The sequence below is a fragment of the Phragmites australis genome, chromosome 3 (genome assembly GCF_958298935.1).
Source record: "Phragmites australis chromosome 3, lpPhrAust1.1, whole genome shotgun sequence".
Classification (NCBI taxonomy): Eukaryota; Viridiplantae; Streptophyta; class Magnoliopsida; order Poales; family Poaceae; genus Phragmites; species Phragmites australis.
In genome coordinates, this window is record NC_084923.1 from 36,918,685 (window position 1) to 36,939,371 (window position 20,687).

Genomic DNA, 20,687 nt, shown 5'->3' on the forward strand with positions numbered 1-20,687 from the left:
TCCATGCTTTATACTTTTCTATGGCTAGAATACATGAGGATAAAATTGTGGTTGACTAGTGGCTTATGGGTTTATTATGGAATGTAGTCATACTATGAATTTGTGAGGTGTTGAAGTAGAGTTGGAAAATCACATTAATCCAAAAACAATAACAAACTTGATGTTGTAAGCATGTTTAATATGGAATAAGTTGCTATGTTGATGGTAGCATTGTGGTTTGTGTTTAATTGAAGTTTATGACTTGGGAAGTTTTTTTCTATATGTTTCATATCCATGAGAATGATGGATTTTTATCCATATGTGAATTATGCATTGTCCTGTGAAGCATATCATAAGCATGACATTTCCATAGAAGTTAATGTCATATATAACTATAACCGTACTGGTACAACATCCTACATTATCGTAGTATGATGTACCCTCTTACCTCATTGGGTATGAGGTGGAGGAGCATGTCATTGCATCTATACGCATAATGTTGTATTGACTTTATTGCTATATAAAGCTTATTGAAGTATGTGTGACTCTTTTGTGTCAATATGTAGTGTTGTTTAAATTATGGTTATTGGAAATGATGTGGTTTCTATATGTTGTTTTGCATAGCATCCATATACTCCATTTTGCAACGCAATGATATTTTACAGTGGATTGTTTGAGATGGATCACATGCAGTTATTTAAGTAACATTACTTCTTGCAGATAGTACGTTGTTATATGTGGTTGATCCTTTTGAGCTACCCTTCATTATTACATATTAACCTTTTATGTTGTTCATAATACCTTAGATGAAGAGACTCTCATGTGTCCTATGTATTTTATTTTTTAAAGCTTAAATTTATTTATGAGGAACATATTATGTCATATGAGATGAGTAGTTCTTTACGTATATCATGATGAAGTTTTAAGTTTATTATTATCACTTTATGTTTACATAGGGAGGAGTAGCTCTTTAATTGCTTTATGATGAAATTGCTAAGTTCATGTTAATACTCTCTATATTGTTAAAGTATTAAACTGATGTTTAATAAATTGTGGTTTAAAATAGCTTGTTAAAATAGTTCGCTTACTTTTGAATCTCACCCTTGTAATTTTTCTTCCCAGGAGGTCTTTTAGAAAGCGAGCATGCAGGATGGGAGTAGTAGCACCTTGTTCACCTTTCATCATATGCCTTGTCATCACATACATGTTGTAATGCTATTAATGGTCAAAACCCCAATATCATTCATTAGTAAACTTGCATCGTTAGCATGGTGGATGAATGTTGTAGTTGTGGTCAGTGAGTATGTTGTTTTACCTTCATAATTTTTATTTATATGTATATGTTGTTTGTTGCCCCTATTTCTAGAAAGGTGCCGCTGAATTTTTTTCATTTGACACGCTTGTATGGTTGTTTAGTGACATTGCGGGCTTGTGTGGCATCCCGGATGTTACAATTTTGGGTTGGAAGCGGGGAGAGAGATTCTGGTTCTGGTTTGTTGGAGCGGTCTTGGCCTGATGATTTTGTTAGAAATTAAGTGATCTCCATCTAACCGTCGGGCAGTTGCTCCTGACGTTTGATTGATCGAATAGGTGTCCGTTTGGGAGGGATGTCTCCTCGAATGGACACCTCATCAACATGTATATATTTGTAAACAATCATCAATAAAAGATAACGAGTTCGAATCATTTGTTCACTATCTAATTTGCAATCCAAATCAACTCATAACACGTTATTAGCCACGTGAATCTCCACTGGGTGATTACCACAAGAACAGGAGGCACGAAAGCCTCCATCGATCACAGAAGGTGAGAAATGGCAAGGATGAACTTATCTTTGATTGCCGTCATTCTTCTTCATGTCTTGCACCAGGCAGGCCATCCTCGCCATGGTCTTCGTTGGAATGATGGTTGGTGTCACCACCACGCTCCTGTGGATCACAACCACCGTGGCCGCCACTCCCACAGACGTGGTGGTCATGACCTGTGCATGCCTCACCTTCCATCATTGGTGAGGCACCACGCCAGCCCAAACCATCCACCTCTAATCTCGACTATGCTTCGTGATGATGCCCCTCCACGTGCACGAGTCCATGCCTACTATCACATGCATTGCTTCGTCGTTCATGTACACGCCAACGACCCAGTCAGCTTCCCCACCGCCAATGGAGGTTGACGTCCACGTCGATGCCGAATCGATGCTCCCTTCCCCGACACCTGCGTCGACCGCTCTAACGACGCCTGGAGTGTGCTAATTTAGCAGTGGTGAACCCGCGAAGTCATGCCGACACTCTCGGTTAACCCAAGTAGCACTATGGCGGCTCGTCGTGGGTTAACCCCTTCTTCAACGACCTAGAGGCTGGATCCACCTCAGATGGCTCCTCTCCTCTACGTGGTGCAGGCCCCATCCTCACCATGCCCGCAGGCGAAGGGACCTCGATGACACCCTCTACTCCGGCTAGCCGTGTCCTCCGTCGCTTCACCACTGCAACGGCGAACTATCATCCCAACTTACCCTTGGCGGCCACGGGCCTTCTCTTCGAGGCCTCAAATGGTGGCACGTTGGGCTACCTCTCCCCCTTGTCATTGGAGTACACCCTGCTCTAAAGCACGGAGGCGTGGTGGCGGCAGAGCATATACTGTGGCAAAGTGGCATGATGGCAACGACGCGTACGAGCGTGTTGACCAGGGTTGGGGAATCCCTATGCCTAACCGCCGGCCGTTGCCCCTTTTATCAGCCACCGCATGAGCTCTCGCCTGGGCCAACCGAAAGGCCGCCAAGGCCCAGGCTCAAGTTGAGCTAGCCTGATCCTTCCCGCGCCCGGCCGCACGGGCCAAAAGGCCGTTCGGGCTTCGGCCCAGGTCGCTTCGCCCCATGCGCCAACTCAAGAACAAGAGACATAGGCCATTTTGCAAAACTCTCCCTAAGTTTCTCACAAATTGCAAGGTGGTCCAACTACTAGTACAGTGTATTAAGTACTTTTCATATTTAGGCCCTCAATGTTTACTATAATTACATTCAGTATTGTTTACTATTGTAATTTAACATTCAAGATCCTATTTTTCTGGAATATTATGCATTGTTCAATGTGTTTGCTTCACGCAATCCCTATAACATGCAATTATATTTACGACCACTTTAATTTTGCAATTGAAATTCATTTTTCTTGCAAGATCATATTTTAACTCACCTTAATTAGCCCAAAGAGCTTTTATGCCCAAAAGTGCTTAATTCAAGCAGAATTACAATGCAAAATCAAATTAAGTGATTACCTCAATTTAATATTTGAGAAACGCAAGATAATAGTGATATGAATCTACTACATATTTACAGATTATCCACCATTTCTATAAGATCTATATTTTGTCATTTGATAAAATGACTACCTTCAATGTGCACTTCCAAATATTATACTTAGCATAACACAATATTTGGTGATTATCTTCAATGTTTTAGCTACATAATTTGAGGTATACACTATGTAATTCAAGTCTCAACTTGGTTTTACATATTTTGCATCATTATTACAACAATACCATGATAATTTTTAATTTACCAATAGTAAATTAATCAAATCTATGGTTTAAATCCATGTAGGTCAAGATGACCAACAAAAAATTTGATATACTTGCACTCGATGGTCACAACTACCCAACATGAGCAATGGACGTTAATGTCAGCCTTGCATCCTGCGGAATGGTAGCGGCACTCCAACCTCCTCAAAAGGGAGATCCACAGCTTATACATCAAGTTAAATATGGTGCATTATGCATAATAATGCACCATATCTATCCGGATCTCAAATCTGAGTATCTGATGGAAGAAAATCCGAGAACATTGTGGCTAGCTCTCAAAACAAGATATGAACAACAAAAGGTAGTCATTCTACCTGATGCAAGTCATGAATGGACACATCTCCGACTCTAGGATTTTAGATCTGTCGGATATTAGAATTATGATGTTCATAAAATATGTTCTAAGTTGTGTTGCGAAAAAGAGCCTATTGAAGCATAAAAGATAGAGAAAATTTTATCTACTATGCTTTCCGTTGATAGAATCTTATAACAACAATATCGTGCAAGAGAATACCAAGTTTATTCTAACTTGATACATGTATCACTTTAGGCCGAAAAACATGATGAACTCCTTCTTAGGAATCATCATCAGTGTCCAATAGGCACTGCTCCTTTATCCGAAGTATATTCTAATGCCTAGAATAACAATAAGTTTGATGACTCTTCTAGAAGCAAACCAACGAACTTTAAAGGTAAATGCAGACGAAACAAGAAGTAGAAGCCACGTGCACCGAAAAAGGGGAAAGTCATATATAAACCCAAATTTGTCAAATCTAATGTTTGTCGCAAGTGTGGATGTCAAAAGTATACTACTAAGAAATGTCGAACCCCGAGATATTTAATTGATCTCTACTTACAATCTGTGGGACGTAACCAACCTGCTCAAGGATAAAGATATGAAGCACAGTTCAATCTTCAAACTGACACTGCAAGGAGGCTAGTTGTTCACAACAAGTTTCACAAGAACCAAGTAACAACCAGACTCTTCAGCACGGAAAACTTGATCGTCAAATTTGCTTCGCATGACATGTTTAGAGACCTTATTTAGTCTCTCAATTCTGAAGATACTATGTTATCTAGGTCTATTAGTTGTTGTAATAATAAGTTATCATCATTATGTATTGTATGTCACAATATTGTATCAGCACTTATGATACTAAATAAAGTTTGTATGTATTCTATATATCTGGTAAAAAAAAATTATATTAAATTCTTCAATTCTATATATAGATTTCTATGGGAGTCAATCCGATGGAGGAGGAAATGTGTCTTGTAAACAATTGCATCACAAATTCTATATTTAGGGAAACAAAATATTTTCAAACTCTTACTAAGTGACAAGAAAATATTTTGACAAACGTTGGACGCGATGCAATGATTGTTGGCTCTAGTCGTGCCATAATTACTCTTCCTATGGGCACTCAAGTTATAATCGAGAATGCTTTATTATATTCTGATTCAACTCGTACCTTACTATATAATAGAGATATCCGTCAGAATGATTTCCATATTGAAACCCATGATGATAACAGAGAGGAATGTCTCCTCTTAACGAAAAACAACGGATATGACAAACAAATACTTGAGAAAATTCGCTCTTTATTGTCCAGATTGTATTAGACATACATCAAACTCGTAGCAAATGTTGTGTACAAGGTAATTTTTTAGAATGTCAATGCATTCCAAACTTGGTATGATCGCCTTGGTCATCCCGGTATAGGGATGATGTGAAAAATTATCAGCAATTCTATTGATCATGATTTAAGTGATGCTAAATTCCCTCATTCTTTAGATTTTTATGTGCACTGTATGTGCCACAAGGAAGCTAATTTTAAAGGCCATCTCACCTTAAAATTCAAGCAGAACCACTCAAATTCATTGAACATATTCAAGGCGATATATGTGGTCATATCCAACCATTAACTGGACCATTCAGGTATTTCATGGTTCTAATAGATGCATCTACACGATGGTTTCACGTGTGTCTCTTGTCCACATGAAACCATGCATTTGCAAAAAATAATAGCTCAAATTATTAAATTATGAGCACATTATCCTGAACATCGAATTCAATCAATTCAAATGGACAATGCTACAGAATTCTCCTCACATGCCTTTAATGACTATTGTATGGCCCTAACAATTCAAGTTCAGCATTATGTCCCATATATCCATACTTAAAATGATTTGGCATAATCCCTTATAAAAAGAATTAAGCTCGTTACACGGCTTTTATTACAGAATTGCAATTTACCAACTTCATGTTAGGGTCATGCAGTTTTACACGATGCTGACTTAATTCAATTGTGACCTACTGCATATCATAGTACTTCCCCTCTATAATTATTACGTGGAAATCCACCAAGTATTTCTCATCTGCGTAGATTCGGTTGCACTACATACGTACCAATCTCACCACAGCAGTGTACATCCATGGGCCCACACAGGAAATTAGGGATCTACATGGGGTATCAATCTCCATCGATCATTAAATACCTTGAGCCCCTCATAGGGGATGTATTCATGGCCCGGTATACTGACTGTATATTGAATGAGGACCATTTCCCGGTATTAAGGGGAGATTTCAAGTACCAGAAAGAATGCTAAGAAATCAATTGGAATATCCAAGGTATTTCCACCTCAGATCCACGTTACTCAAGAATCTGAACTCAAAGTTCAGAAAATCATCAATTTTCCACATATTGCAAATAAACTACCAAATGTATTTACTGACTACAAAGGTGTCACAAAATTCTATAATCCTGCCAAAAATATGCCAAAAAGCATGGAGTTACCAATAAAAACCACTCAACTCCCTGTTCAAAATAAGAGGGAGAGAAGTACAGCCACAAAGGAGGATACAACTTCTTGCAAGCGCAAAAGGAAATAGAGGAAGAAACCCTCTGAAATAGTAAGTACAAGTCAACCTCAAGTTGACAGATACTCAATGGGTAGTATACAACTAGTGGATGGGTGACATCTATAACCTAGCTCAATAGTGCTCTCAATTAAAGATGCTGGGATATCAGAATACCCCGACTCAATCATACTAGAAAATCACAAACAGTCACCAAGGGTACAAGAGATTTCCACCAACTATCTAGATTCTGGAGAATCATATGACCGAAAGACTACAATTATCGACACATACTTCTCCACTACGATTGCAAACAACCTCCAAAATGATCCAAATCTCAAGACCATGGTAGAGTGTAAGCAATGCTCGGATTTGACTCAATGGAAGGATGCAATACAAGTAGAGATAGCCTCGCTCACAAAAAGAGAGGTATTCACAAAAGTAATACCTATATCTCTAAATATCTTCCCTATGGGATTCAAATGGGTTTTCATCTGGAAACGGAATGAGAACAATGATGTGGTGAGATACAAAGTAAGGCTTGTAGCACAAGGGTTCATGCAGAGACCCGATATTGATTTGAAACCTATTCTCTAGGCATGAGTGGAATCACATTTCGATATCTTATCTCATTGACAGTCCAAAATCATCTACCTATACAATTGATAGATATAGTGATGGCATATCTATATGGGTCACTTGATTCGGACATATACATGAAGGTTCCCGATGGAATCCAAATTTCGAATCCAAACGCAAATCGCAATATATATTGTGTAAAGCTTAATAAGTTACTATATGGCTTAAAACAGTTTGGACGAATGTGGTACAACCGACTTAGTAAGTTCCTTTTGCAGAAAGGCTACTCCAACAATGATGATTGCCCATGCGTGTTCATCAAGAAATCCTCAACGGGATTTTGTATTATCTCTATATATGTTGATGATCTAAACATCATTGACAACGCACAAGATATCGATGAAGCACAAGATCATCTAAAGACGGAATTTGAGATGAAGGATTTAGGTAAAACCAAATTTTACTTAGGCCTACAACTCGAGCACCTTCCGTCGAGAATTATGGTACACTAAGCAGCCTATATCCAGAAAATATTGGAGAAATTCAATATAGACAAATCATATCCATCTAAAACCCCTATGGTTGTTCGATCTCTAGAGATGGAGAAAGAACCATTTAGACTACAGGAAGATAGAGAAGAGATACTGGGACCCGAGGTTCCATATCTCAATACCATTGGAGTGCTTATTTATCTTGCAAATTGCACCAGGCTTGATATCACATTTGCAGTGAACTTACTAGTTAGACATAGCATTGCTCCAATAAACGTTATTGGGCGGGAGTCAAGAATATCTTTCGATATCTCCAAGACACCAAAGATCTTGGTCCATTCTTTCAATTTCAAAAGAAACCAAGATTCAAATATAATTGAATACACTGATGCTGGCTACTTATAAGATCCCCACAACGCTAGATCATAGACAGGCTTCGTGTTCCTATATGATGGGACAACCATTTCATGGAAGTCTTCTAAACAGACTCTAGTGGCTACATCCACCAATTATTTTGAAATAATTATATTATATGAGGCATCACGTGAATACATGTGGCTTCGTAGAATGATCAACCACATATAAATGTCATATGGTATTGGTTCCATTGAATCACAGCTGCTTGTGTTGCTCAGATGCAAATATGTTACATAAAGAGCAATATCACTAAGCATATTACCCCTAAATCATTTTATCCTCATGAATTATAACAAAGTAGGGAGATAAATATCTTGCAAATTAAATCTTGTGATAACCTCGCAGATTTATTCACAAAGTCCTTAGCAACTTCAATATTCCAAAAATATATTTATGGTATTGGTATGCGACGACTTTGAGATTTGTATGTATCAGGGGAGTCTCCTCCCGAGTTTAACCTATTCATACATCATATTATACTATTTTCTCTTTATGAGTTTTACCTATAAAGTTTCTCATAAAAGATTTTTAATGAGGCAATATCTACACAAAATCATATGTCATATCTCTTATTTTTCTTACTGAGGTTTTCAAAAGAGGTATACAAGACATATCTATTATTATCTAAACTCACTTATGGTTTTTCCTTTTATAAGGTTTTCTCATATGAGTTAACAAAGAGATAATAATCAATATATACTGTATCATTTTATCCTTATTTTCTCACTAGGTTTTAAAAGAGTTTTAACAACATATCACTATTACTCTCCTCATATTTTTTTTCACAAGATTTTTGGAAGAGCTTTCAAGATGAAATATATATGTATATGGACCGGCATCGATCAAAGGGGAGTGTTAGAAATTAAGTGATCTTTGACTAACCGTCAAGCAGTTGCTCCCGACGGTTGATTGATCGAATAGGTGTTCGTTTGGAAGGGAAGTCTCCTTGAACGGATGCCTCATCCACATGTATATATTTGTAAACAATCATCAATGAAAAATAACAAGTTTAAATCATTTGTTCACCATCTACTTTGCAATACAAATCAGCTCATAACATATTTCTTATCCTCTTGGTTGGCTCGGTTTGTTTATTGCCATTGGTGGTGCCGACCCGGGGGCGGGAATGAGTCCTAATTTATTTTCTTCTTTGATGTTAATCAGTCCTAATCAATGATCACACACAGCAAACGGCAGACATCTTCTCTTGAACTCACTTGATTTGTTCTCCTCCATCAATCCAATAATCCGTTGGTGTAATTAATTATATATTGTCAAGTATCAAACCAGCATGCTACGTGCAATCCATGGCATGTTGGCAACGCGCGCGTGTTCCACGAATCCATGTGCACGATGCGCTACGTCCACATGCAAGCGACGCAACGGGAGAGGAAGGCGGCGAGGCGGCGCGCCGAGGCAGCCAGGGACGCGGCGCAGCGGTGCGCGGGGTCCCCGGCGCCGCAACCCGGCCACGCGCAGCCGCACGGCCGCAGCAGGATGCGGCAACGGCGGCGCTGCAGCAGCCTCCGCCACAGCCTGCTCAGGCACCCGCGTTCCCGCGGCGCGACGACGATGGCGGACTGGAGGTACGCCGACGCGGCGTGCTTCAGCAGCTGGTTGCGGATGTTGATGTTGGACGTGTCGAAGTCGATCACGTCGCCGCAGCTGCCGCCGCCGCTGCATGGCCCGGGCTCGGCCAGCACGTCGCGGAGGCTCGTGTACTCCACGCCGCCGCTGCTGCCGCTGCTGCTCGAGCTCGACGGCCGAGACCGGACGACGGCGCGCGGCGGCGGAGGCGTCGGCGGCTGGACCTCATGAGTGTCCATGGTCAGCAAGATCCATGCACGATCTGTTAGCTTCAAAAACAAAAATCTTTGATGTGATTCGTGGAAGAACGATGGTGATGAACTGATGATAAGATTTAGGTAGCTTTTTTATTCTGTCAGAGGATAAGTTCGACAGGGAAAAGGATAAGGATGACACAGCAAGATTAAGATGTTCTATAAATGTACTTATTTCCTGAAGGCTCTGCCTAAATGTAGGGAGTCTGGTTGACCTGGCCAGAGGTGGCAAGTGCCACCTAGAGGGTCCTCTGCATTTTTTTTGTTATAGGTTTGGAGGAGCTATAGGTGAATGCTACCCCACTTATTTTGGGTAAATCAAGGTAACAATAGCACATTCCCTGAATATACAATTCAACAAGATGCGGAGGAGAGCTAAAAATAGCGAGAATCCCCTGGTCTGTTATTCCTTTTAGGGGAAATGGGTGCCTATGAAAATGCGGCTATCTCTTCTCGGAGGATCACTCATCCGTACAAGTCTCGGCCGCATCTGTCACAGGTTGGTTTTTCTGCCTCAGATTCTGGCTTCTTGATCTGCTTCTGCATCTGTGGCAAGTCACGCTCCAGGACATCACTCAGCGCCTTTGATGCTTCTGCAAGTTCCTCGGGACTGAAAAACATACCATTTATATATCATTACAATTCCAGACATAAGATCCTACTAGTAAATGCAACCATATGAACAACTCAAGCACGAGGTATGACGATACATTGGCAAAGAGCTATACCTGATTGAAAGGGGAGGGGCTAATCGGATTATAGTATCATGTGTGGGTTTTGCTAGAATGCCTCTCTCCTTCAACTTGATGCAGATATCATATGCAGAGGCAGGAGATAGCGCATCGTTGTTTAAGTCCACTGCATTCAGCAAACCCCTCCCACGCACTTCCCTTATAATTTGAGGAAATTTCTGCTGGACCTTTTGTAACTGATCCCTGAACTCCTGACCTAACTTTGCAGCCCTGCAATTCAGAAAATGGTTCAGAAGAAAAGATGATCAAACTGGATCTTTCATTAACAGATAATCTGGCAAATCACTAGAATTTCTTATAAGAAATGCACCTTTCAACAAGACCTTCATCTTTGACGACTTTCAGTGATGCAACTGCCACAGCACTAGCCAATGGATTCCCACCAAACGTACTGCCAGTGGTCAATTATAACACTTTAAGGAACCATTATATAAAAGCAAAACGAAGATTATAGCCGTTGCAACCATTATATTGAATTGATTTGCCATTTAACATTTTGATAGGGACCAAAAAGAAGGGGGGAAATGAGATCTGGTCACACCTTCCGTGTTCTCCTGGTTTGATACACAACATAATGTCCTTGTCTGCAAGAACTGCACTGACTGGAACGATTCCAGCACCAAGAGCTTTTCCTAGAATCTGTAGAGATGGTATACTTAATCAAAACTAAACGCAGTTGCATATTTTGAAGGAAAATGAGAACATCACTGACAGATACTTGTTTAACAAGTATAGGTGATACACAAGGGTTAGAGCAAAAGAAACTTACCACCATATCAGGCCGTATGTCTTCCCAATCACATGCCAACATTTTCCCAGTTCTAGCTATGCCTGTTTGGATCTCATCAGCAATCATCAGAATGTTGTGCTCAGAACACAAGTCTCTTACAGCTTTCAAATAGCCATCTGGTGGGATTACTACCTATATGAAGGTATAAGAACACAAATAATAATGAAACTGAGAACATGAAGGAAAAATCAAACATTCATGAGAATAATCCAAACCAGGTGAAGAAAAGAGTACAATAGTAGTGAAACTGAAAATGTGATATCCCAGCTGGCATGTACCCGTAGTCTTAAGCTTTTAATCAGAAGATTGATACAGGTTTCAGGAGGCAACTTCAAAAGTGTAAGCTTATATTTAACAGAAAACATGAACTCGGATTGGGGACATGGCGAGTGATTGAGCATTAATGGTTGGAAATTATCATGTGCAATTACAACTAAGAAGCAAGGGGGTTGAAGGATCCCCTCAATATCTAATCATCCTATTACAGATGTGTTTAACGCTACCATCTAAGGAATATCAAGAGCAAAACTGGGTATTATGTCAAGCCTCTGTCTACCAATGTTAGTCATATTCTTGGTTGCATATAACCTGGAAAAAATGCTCATTCCTTTGTTGCATATAGGTATAAGTGGATATCTAACTTAGCTTGTGACGGTTGCTAGGAAGCAATCAATTTCTCACAGTATAGATATAATTGATCACAACATAAGATACAGAGCTTTTAGAATACGTACCCCAGCTTCTCCTTGGATAGGTTCAAACAGAAAACCGCATATCCGATCTCCATGCTCTGAACCAAATAGTGGATGTCAACTTGCAAATACACATACAAGAGTGAAAGTAACATACATTTGCCACAATTAAATAAAGCAACAACCTATGTTCTGAACCAAATAGTGGATGTCAACTTGCAAATACACATACAAGAGTGAAAGTAACATACATTTGCCACAATTAAACAAAGCAACAACCTTGGAAAATTTTCTTCAACCCATCAATATCTCCAAAATCAACTTTGAGATGGCCAGGGACCAAAGGACCAAAACCACGAGTTGCATCATTGTCACAGCTCATGGAAATGACCCCGAGTGTCCGGCCATGGAAACATCCACAGCAAGAGACAAGCAAAGCCTGCAAAACAGTAAACATTTTTGGAAAATTAGGTATGAGTAACTCTCCAATTTATGAAGATACTAGATGATGCATTTCGCAAGACATATACAAACTCATAAAATTTCTAGAAAAATATACTGTATATCAAAGCACTCAATTGAAAATAAGATGAAAACAGTATAAACTTCAAAAGATTCTTTTGCTCTTCTATTTTTTTGACATAATGATATGACACTAATATGTGATTTTTTGATAGCCAAATAGTATGAGCAGAAACAGAACAATTCAAATCAACAATTATAATATAGAAAGGATTACCGGGGATCAGTACATCTGTAATCACCAAGATATGTTATCAACAACAAATGCAACCTCCTCTAGACATCTCATCAGACCTTTTACGCATAAGTCAGAACTCTATGGGAGCACAAGCAAATCCCGGTATGGAAAAACTGCATACCAGTATTGAATTTAAACATGCCTCCTTTCTTTTGAGAAGTCATACCTCATTCTTCGGTATCTTTTTCTTCTCATAACCCCATTTCCTTGCCAACTTGATAGCGGTTTCAACTCCTTCAGCTCCAGTATTCATTGGCAACATCATTTCATACCCAAACATGCTTGTCAGATATTCAGCAAAGATTGGGAATTTATCATTGTAGAAAGCTCTGGAACTGAGTGTAAGCCTTTCCGCCTGTTCTATCAGAGCTCTCAGGACTTTCGGATGGCAATGACCCTGCAAGGAATGGCAAAACCTACATCATTTCTGTACACTAAAATAAGCTTGTCCAAACAATATATATGACAGCTAAACATTTCTGCCTTCCAATCTATGCTGAGACAAATAGTATTCAGTCATAGGGTTGTGGAATACTGGCATACTACATTTACATAAATGAAGTAAAAAAGCAGTAGTTCCCAGCTAAGAGCGCTACCTGATTGACTGCAGAATAAGCAGAGAGAAAATCAATGTATTTGTTGCCTTCAGGGTCCAGTATATGTGAACCTTCTCCTTTGGAAAAGACCATGGGAATTGGATGGTAGCTGCAGGTAGTGAAATGTTGAGAGTACAGTAACTGAAATCGAATGCTTGCAGTTGCCATAGAAGTGTGGAACCTCATAACGAACTTCCCACAAATCAAATGAAACAAATATTTGGCAATTTGTACATTCAAATCGAATGCTAACTAAATTGATCACTCCATTCGATATGCATAAGAAAAGATGAAGCCACTTCAGACAAAGGCGACGTCTGTTAATTACGGCCACGGTGCTATGGATACATAGATAGGTGTCAGTCTCCAACAGACAACGGTGAGTTATTAGCAACAAATAACCTCCCTGATGAGCCCACTGTCCACACATGCAACAATCTGTCCAAAAAAAAAAAACGTTTCTACAAGCTCAATTCAAGGAGCTGCGGATCTACAGGACTGTATCAAGATTAAAAAAAATCACGACGAACAGTAAGATTGTAAAGATAGTCAAACCCCCAAACGGAAGGGCGACGTTTCGGCGGAAAGAACCGAAGGCAGGGCAAGCGACGAAACCTGTGCTAGTGCTACGCGATCCGACGCATGATCGCACCAGGGACGGAACCACAGAGTCATTTCGACAAGCACGCGGCGAGCGCGGACGAAGGAAGGGGGAAGAGACAGCGAGTGTCGTGGAGCGGCGTACTTGTGAGCGCTGCAGTCCCGCTCCATCCGCATGAGCTCCTCGGAGGACAGCGCCGCCGCGGGCGCCGAGGCCGAGCACATCCCGCGCCGCTGCGCCAGGGCCGCCGCGAGCCCCGCGCCACGCCGCGCCAGCCTCGCCGCCATGTCCACACCCCTCCCTCGCGCGCACGCCCAAATCGCACAGATTCACGGTACCGGTCGGTCGGTTGCTTGCTGGGGCGCGCAGCGCAGCTGATCTTAATTGCCTTCGGCGTCGGGACTCGTGCACCTGTTTTATGGCACGGAATGGAGTTCACGGACGGAAGCGCAGCTGATCCGTCAGCCTCGGCGCCCGCGGCAAACCAGTCGGCGCAAGCAACCCAAACGAGCGAGCGGCTGAAGAGTGAAGAGCCGTGCGGGACACTCTCGCGCTCGTCGGCGTCCGCGCGTGCTCCTTTTGTTTCCGCACGTCACTCCACGGCGCCGTTTCGGTGCCGTGCCATTTCGCACCGGGGTTTAGAGGATACCATGCGCTGGTCGTAGTGCTATACTTGTTGTATATGATCTTGTACCTATTCCTAATAGATCCTTACTAACGTCTGATTAAAGGAAAGTCCCGTTCCCACCTTGCATCGTGATCGATGGCGCAACCAACCATGTATGGTTGCGGTCTCGTTCCGTGCTGTGCATATATATAAATGAAGGGAAGTCGGCACCTCACAGTGACATCGATCTCGTGAGGTTTAGCGTCTCCTAAACATACATACGATCTGTTGATCCTATTAGGGCGGCAATGGAGTGAAGGCCGCCGTCGTGACTTCACCGAGCTATGTCGTCCACGCCGCGACCATCTACACCGACACGCTCACGCTTCCGCTTAAACTTCACTGATTAACAAAGGATGGCATCACCAAATTCAGGTATGCGTTCACGCTTCCGCTTAAGATGTGTCTGTCTTTAGGGCTAATCATGTGTAAGATGAGCTTAATTCTATCAATGGCATCAGAGCCGCCCTTAGCCCTAATCAGACCCTATTAGATCTTAATTAGATTAGATTGTGTTCGGTTGATGTCACTTTATGATCAAACAAGCCTAATTATTTTCGGTTTAAATCAATTAGCTTTAAATTATGAATCTTTAAGATGAATTAGGCTCGGATCAATGCTCATATTCATGTTTTAGGCTGTTTATGTTTCGGATCAATGTTAATTGAGCATGTTTAGGTGATAATTAGTCTCAATTAGACCCGGATTAATGTAAATTAGTGTATTATGCCTCAGATTAGAGCCAATTAATCATGTTTTAGTCATGTTTATTCATATATGTGTGTTTGTGTGGCACGGGTTGGCAAGTTTTGAGGAGATTCTACTCGGAATAGGATCATTTAGGCTCGGGTTGGGGAAATGGTGTTCAAGAAAGTAATAAGAAGGAGGGGAATCGGGGAGATTAATTAAAACCCTAAGAAATCCCCAATTCCCCCCAAATCAGAACCCCTAAACCCCAAAATTCCCCAAATCCCGAACCCTAAGCCCCCTTTTTCAGAACCCTAGAGAAAGAAATAAAGGGGGTGGGTCTTACGGATCCCAGCGTCTTCCGTCACTATCATGCCCGTCAGAGTGTTTCTTCTCTGGCGGGATCTCCCGTCCTCTTGCACGCGCGGTTCATCCGGCCTTCCTCGTCTCCGCTGCGGGACGGGGCACAGCTCTTCTCGCCACGCGCTCCCCCCCCCGGGTGCCACCACAAACCAACCGACGGAGGCGCGCACGATCTCGGTCGCACGCACGCTCCGACAGGTAGGCCCACAGTAGCACCCCTGCCCTCTTCTCTCTCCGGCGACCGGTGGCCGTGGTTTGCCGCCGTCACTCGCTCTCTCCCCCCTTTTGGCCGGCAGCTTCCCGTCGCCGGCGTACTCACGAGCCGCCGCTCTCTCTCTCGAGCCGCGCGGAGAAAACGGAGAGGAGATGGAGGAAATGTTTTTAGGGTTAGGGTTTTGACCGACGGCGTTTTTATCCCGGGCGATTTCATCGGTCAGCCGTCGGATCGTGATGGACGGCTGGAAAAATCCGAGGCAAAGAGGGCCGAGCGCGATGACTGGGCCGAGAGCGCTCGGCCGGGCCGGCGCGCGCGCAAGGAGATGGGCCACGCGCTGGTTTCTGGGCCGCAAGCCCAATGTCTTGGGTTCCCGGTGCTGTGGGCCGTGCGCATGGATGTGGGCCGATGGGCTAATAAGGCCTTTTGAGCCAATTTCCTTTAAGTTTTTGGGCTTTTTTATTTTTCAGATTTCTCAGTGATAATCTAATGATTTTATTCTTTTATGCACTGGATTATGGCCCAAAATTGATAATGATTAGTGCACAAAAATTATGATTAATTCTCGGGACAAAATTGGAACCAACGAGAAGATTTTTTCCAGAGAATTTTGCGCTCAATTTTATGTGGGTTCATGATTACTTTCTGATCAAAGTTGACTGTGATTATGCACCATTTTATGTGATAGTTTAAATTCTTTTCCGTTTTCTGCCCAACGGTGATGCGGATTAGAGTTTTAGTTTTTTTGCATGATTTTAATCAGACCAACGTAGGGTTATTTTCGTGCAAATTTATTTCTTTATGATACATTTTATAATCTGGCCCAATTCTTCTCTCCAACTCTTAACGCTTCCTCTGTTGCCGCCACAATTGACTGCATAGAGCAACTTACGGGGAATAATTTTCCCGACTAGAAAGCTAAGGTGACTGTTGTCCTTGGTGTTTTGGACCTTGACTATGCATTCAGGGTTAACGCTCCCAGTGCTCCCACCATTGGCGTGGGAAATTATGATGAATTAAAGAAAACTTATGATGCACTTTCTGAGAAGTAGGAGCGGTTCAACCGCATGTCTCTTATGATAATGAGGAACTCGATATCAGATGCTATAAGCGGAGCGATCCCAAACTCAGAAAAAGCTAAGTCGTACTTGGCATCTATGGAGGAGCAATTCAAAGGCACCTCCAAGGTTTACGCCAGTACACTGATTCAGAAACTCCTCAACACTAAGTATAATTATGGGTTCGGTGGCATAAGAGAACACATCATGATGATGACAGACATGGCTGCCGAACTCAAGGGCATGGACATGGAAATCTCTGAGGGTTTCCTTGTCCACTTCACTATAACCTCTCTCCCTCCTAAGTTTACTTCTTTTAAGATAAATTACAACACTCAGAAAGAGAAGTGGAGAATGAGCAACTTGATCGCGATGTGCGTCCAAGAGGAAGAAAGGGTAAGGGCTGAAAAGAAAGACTTTGTGAATCAAGTTAGCAGCCCCAACAATAAAAGAAAATTTCAAGGGGATTTCAAGTCTAAGAAGAAGTTGCATTTCTTCGCTAAACACGACAAGGCAGCACAGAGAGCGCCCAAGGCACCTGCTCCTTCTGCTTCTGCCTCTCAAGAATCTAAGGATGACGGATGCCACTTCTGCCACAAAAAGGACCACTACCAAAAGGACTGTGTTGGTTTCCTGAAGTGACTCGCAAAGAAGGGTAATGATTTAATAACATTCATTGATAAGTCTCTTTATGCTGATTTTTCCCTTAATTCATGGTGAATTGACTCAGATGCCACTATGCACGTTACCAACTCCTTACAGGGATTCCTTATCGTGAGAACATTAGAAAAGGGGGATCGAAGTCTTAGAGTGGCCAATGGGAAGGAAGCTGAAGTTCAAGCTGTCAGATCCCTTCCATTAGTTCTTGATAGCGGCTTCACTCTTAGACAGAATAATGTAGATTATGTTCCTTCCATGAGGAGAAATCTCATTTCAGTTTTGATGTTAGATGATGATAGTTTTTATTGTAATTTTGGAGATAATAAGTGCATTCTTAAATTTAATTCAGATATTATTGGTCTTGTCATCCGACAAAACAAACTTTATATGCTTTCTCTTAATGAATCCTCTGTGACGATGAATATCTATGATGTAAGCCATAAGAGAAAGAGAAGTACAGTTATGAGACTTCTTCAAAACTGTGGCATTGTCATCTAGGCCACATTTTGAGAGGCAGAATGGAGCATCTCATTAAGGAAGAGATTCTTCAACCCTTAGACTACTCGGACTCTGACCACTGCATAGATTGCATTAAAGGAAAATACGTTAAACAAATAAAGAAAGGGGCCACTCAGAGCACAGGATTATTAGAATTAATTCACATGGACATATGTGGTCCTTTTCCTGTGACATCAGTTGACGGTTTTGATTCTTTCATTACCTTCACTGATGATTTCTCCCGTTATGGCTATATCTACCCCATTAAAGATCGATCTGAGTCTCTCGACAAATTTAAGATATTTAAGGCTGAAGTAGAAAATCAGGACAACCTGAAGATTAAAGTAGTGAGATCGGATCGCGGGGGAGAATATTATGGGAGGCATGCCCCATATAGGCAAATCCCTAGTCCTTTTGCCAGATTCCTTCAGGAAAATAGCATAGTAGCCCAATATTCTACACCTAGTGAACCTCAGCAAAATGGGGTAGCTGAGCGATGCAACCGCACGCTTATGGACATGGTGCGAAGTATGCTCAGCTATTCTAGTTTACTAGTTGGACTGTGGATGGAGGCACTTAAGACAGTCGCACACATTCTTAATTGGGTTCCCAGTAAATCAGTTCCAAAAACACCTTATGAATTATGGACTGGGAGAAAACCCTCTTTAAAGTATTTACGCGTGTGGGGCTGTGCAGCTGAAGCTAAAGTATTTAATCCACATATTGGGAAATTAGATCCTAAGACAGTTAGTTGTCACATTATCGGGTATCTGAAAGATCAAAGGGGTATCGCTTTTACTGTCCAGATAGGATCACTAAGTTCGTAAAAACAAGACACACTGTGTTTCTTGAGAACGGGATCTTGGAGCAGAGGGAAGTTGATCTTGAAGAAAAGCGGGTTTATGTTCCTACACCGCTGATCCAAGAGCCCTACATCCCTGTACCCCAGGTGATTGCACCTTCAGTAGAAACTAACTTCAGTGCACCCCTGTTGAGATCTCTGAAATTCCTAACGATACATCTAACGATGAGCCTCAGCAGTCCCCTGCAGTACCCAGTTCTGGTCCTGCAGTGCATAATGAACCGATCAGGAGATCACAGCGTGAGAGGAGACCTGCCATCTCGAACGATTACATTGTTTACATGAATGAGGATGTTAATGACATAGGGAAGGCAGAAGATCCCAACTCATATAAAGAGGCCATGATGAGTAAGCATTCACCTAAGTGGCTTAATGCCATGAAGGATGAACTAAAGTCTATGAGCAATAATGATGTATGGGACCTAGTAGAAATTCCTGACGGAGCCAAAACAGTAGGTTGTAAATGGGTCTACAAAACCAAACACGACAATAAGGGGAACATCGAAAGGTTTAAAGCAAGGCTCGTAGCTAAAGGCTTCTCGCAAAAAGAAGGGATCGACTATAATGAAACTTTTTCTCCTGTATCAAGTAAAGATTCCTTCAGAATAATTATGGCGCTTACAGCACATTATGATTTAGAGCTGCATCAGATGGATGCAAAGACGGCATTCCTTAATGGTGACTTCGAAGAAAATGTTTACATGGCTCAGCTGGAAGGTTTTGTCATGAAAGGCAAGGAACATTTGGGATGTCGCCTTAAGAAATCGATATATGGTCTAAAGCAAGCGTCTAGGCAGTGGTATCTCAAGTTTGATAAAGTCATTAGAAATTTTGGCTTTAAAGAAAATGAAGTTGATAACTGCATTTATGTAAAGTTTAAATGGGGAAAATTCACCATCTTAATTCTTTATGTGGATGATATCTTATTGGCTAGCAATGATAAGGATATGCTGTTTGAGACCAAGAGATTTCTTTCCTCTAATTTCGATATGAAGGATCTCAGTGAAGCCTCTTATGTTCTTGGTATTGAAATTCATCGAGATCGGTCCAAAGAAGTATTAGATTTGTCTCAAAAGACATACATTAATAGAGTACTGAAGAAATACAATATGCAAAAGTGCTCTACCACGCCTGCTCCTATTGTTAAGGGTGATAAGTTTGGGACATTTCAATGTCCAAGGAACCAATATGAAATTGATCAAATGAAGTCGGTTCCTTATACTTCAGCTGTCGGAAGCATTATGTATGCTCAAGTATGTACACGCCCTGACTTAGCTTTCGTGATCGGGATGCTTGGCAGATATCAGTCAAATCCAGGATCGGACCACTGAAAAGCCGTTAAGAAAGTCCTTCGCTATTTGCAAGGCACTAAAAACTACATGCTCGTATTTAGAGAATCCGATAACATTGAAGTCGTTGGTTATTCGAATGCAGACTTTGCAGGGTGTGTAGACACTAAGAAATTCATGTCAGGTTATATCTTCACCCTCGCTGGAGGAGCTATCTCGTGAAAAAGCTCCAAACAGACACTTACAGCATCTTCAACGATACAAGTTGAGTTTGTGGCATTTTATGAGGCTACCGGGCAGGCTGTATGGCTAAAGAACTTTATCCCGAGATTAAGAGTGGTCGACAGTATTTCAAAACCACTTATGTTATACTGCGACAATCAACCCACAGTTTTCTGTACGAGTAACAACAAGTCGAGTGGTGCTGCCAAACACATCGATATTAAGTATCATGTTGTGAA

The 20,687-nt window shown here is 41.5% G+C and overlaps 2 protein-coding genes across 2 annotated transcripts; both read right to left on the reverse strand.

The window, feature by feature from the left end:
• Positions 1-8,890: 8,890 nt before the first annotated feature.
• LOC133912941 (uncharacterized) lies at positions 8,891-9,873 on the reverse strand. Its single transcript, XM_062355932.1, has one exon. It carries the CDS (start codon positions 9,720-9,722, stop codon positions 9,255-9,257), a length of 468 nt encoding a protein of 155 aa, XP_062211916.1. The 5' UTR covers positions 9,723-9,873; the 3' UTR covers positions 8,891-9,254.
• A 149-nt stretch (positions 9,874-10,022) lies between these two features.
• On the reverse strand, positions 10,023-14,396 carry LOC133912940 (ornithine aminotransferase, mitochondrial). The gene is made up of 10 exons (XM_062355931.1): positions 14,073-14,396; positions 13,328-13,436; positions 12,898-13,128; positions 12,251-12,410; positions 12,014-12,069; positions 11,259-11,411; positions 11,031-11,128; positions 10,800-10,880; positions 10,466-10,699; positions 10,023-10,347 (listed from the first exon to the last, which is right to left on the reverse strand). The coding sequence occupies exons 1-10, from the start codon at positions 14,213-14,215 to the stop codon at positions 10,203-10,205; spliced, it is 1,410 nt and encodes a 469-aa protein (XP_062211915.1). The 5' UTR covers positions 14,216-14,396; the 3' UTR covers positions 10,023-10,202.
• Positions 14,397-20,687: the final 6,291 nt, after the last annotated feature.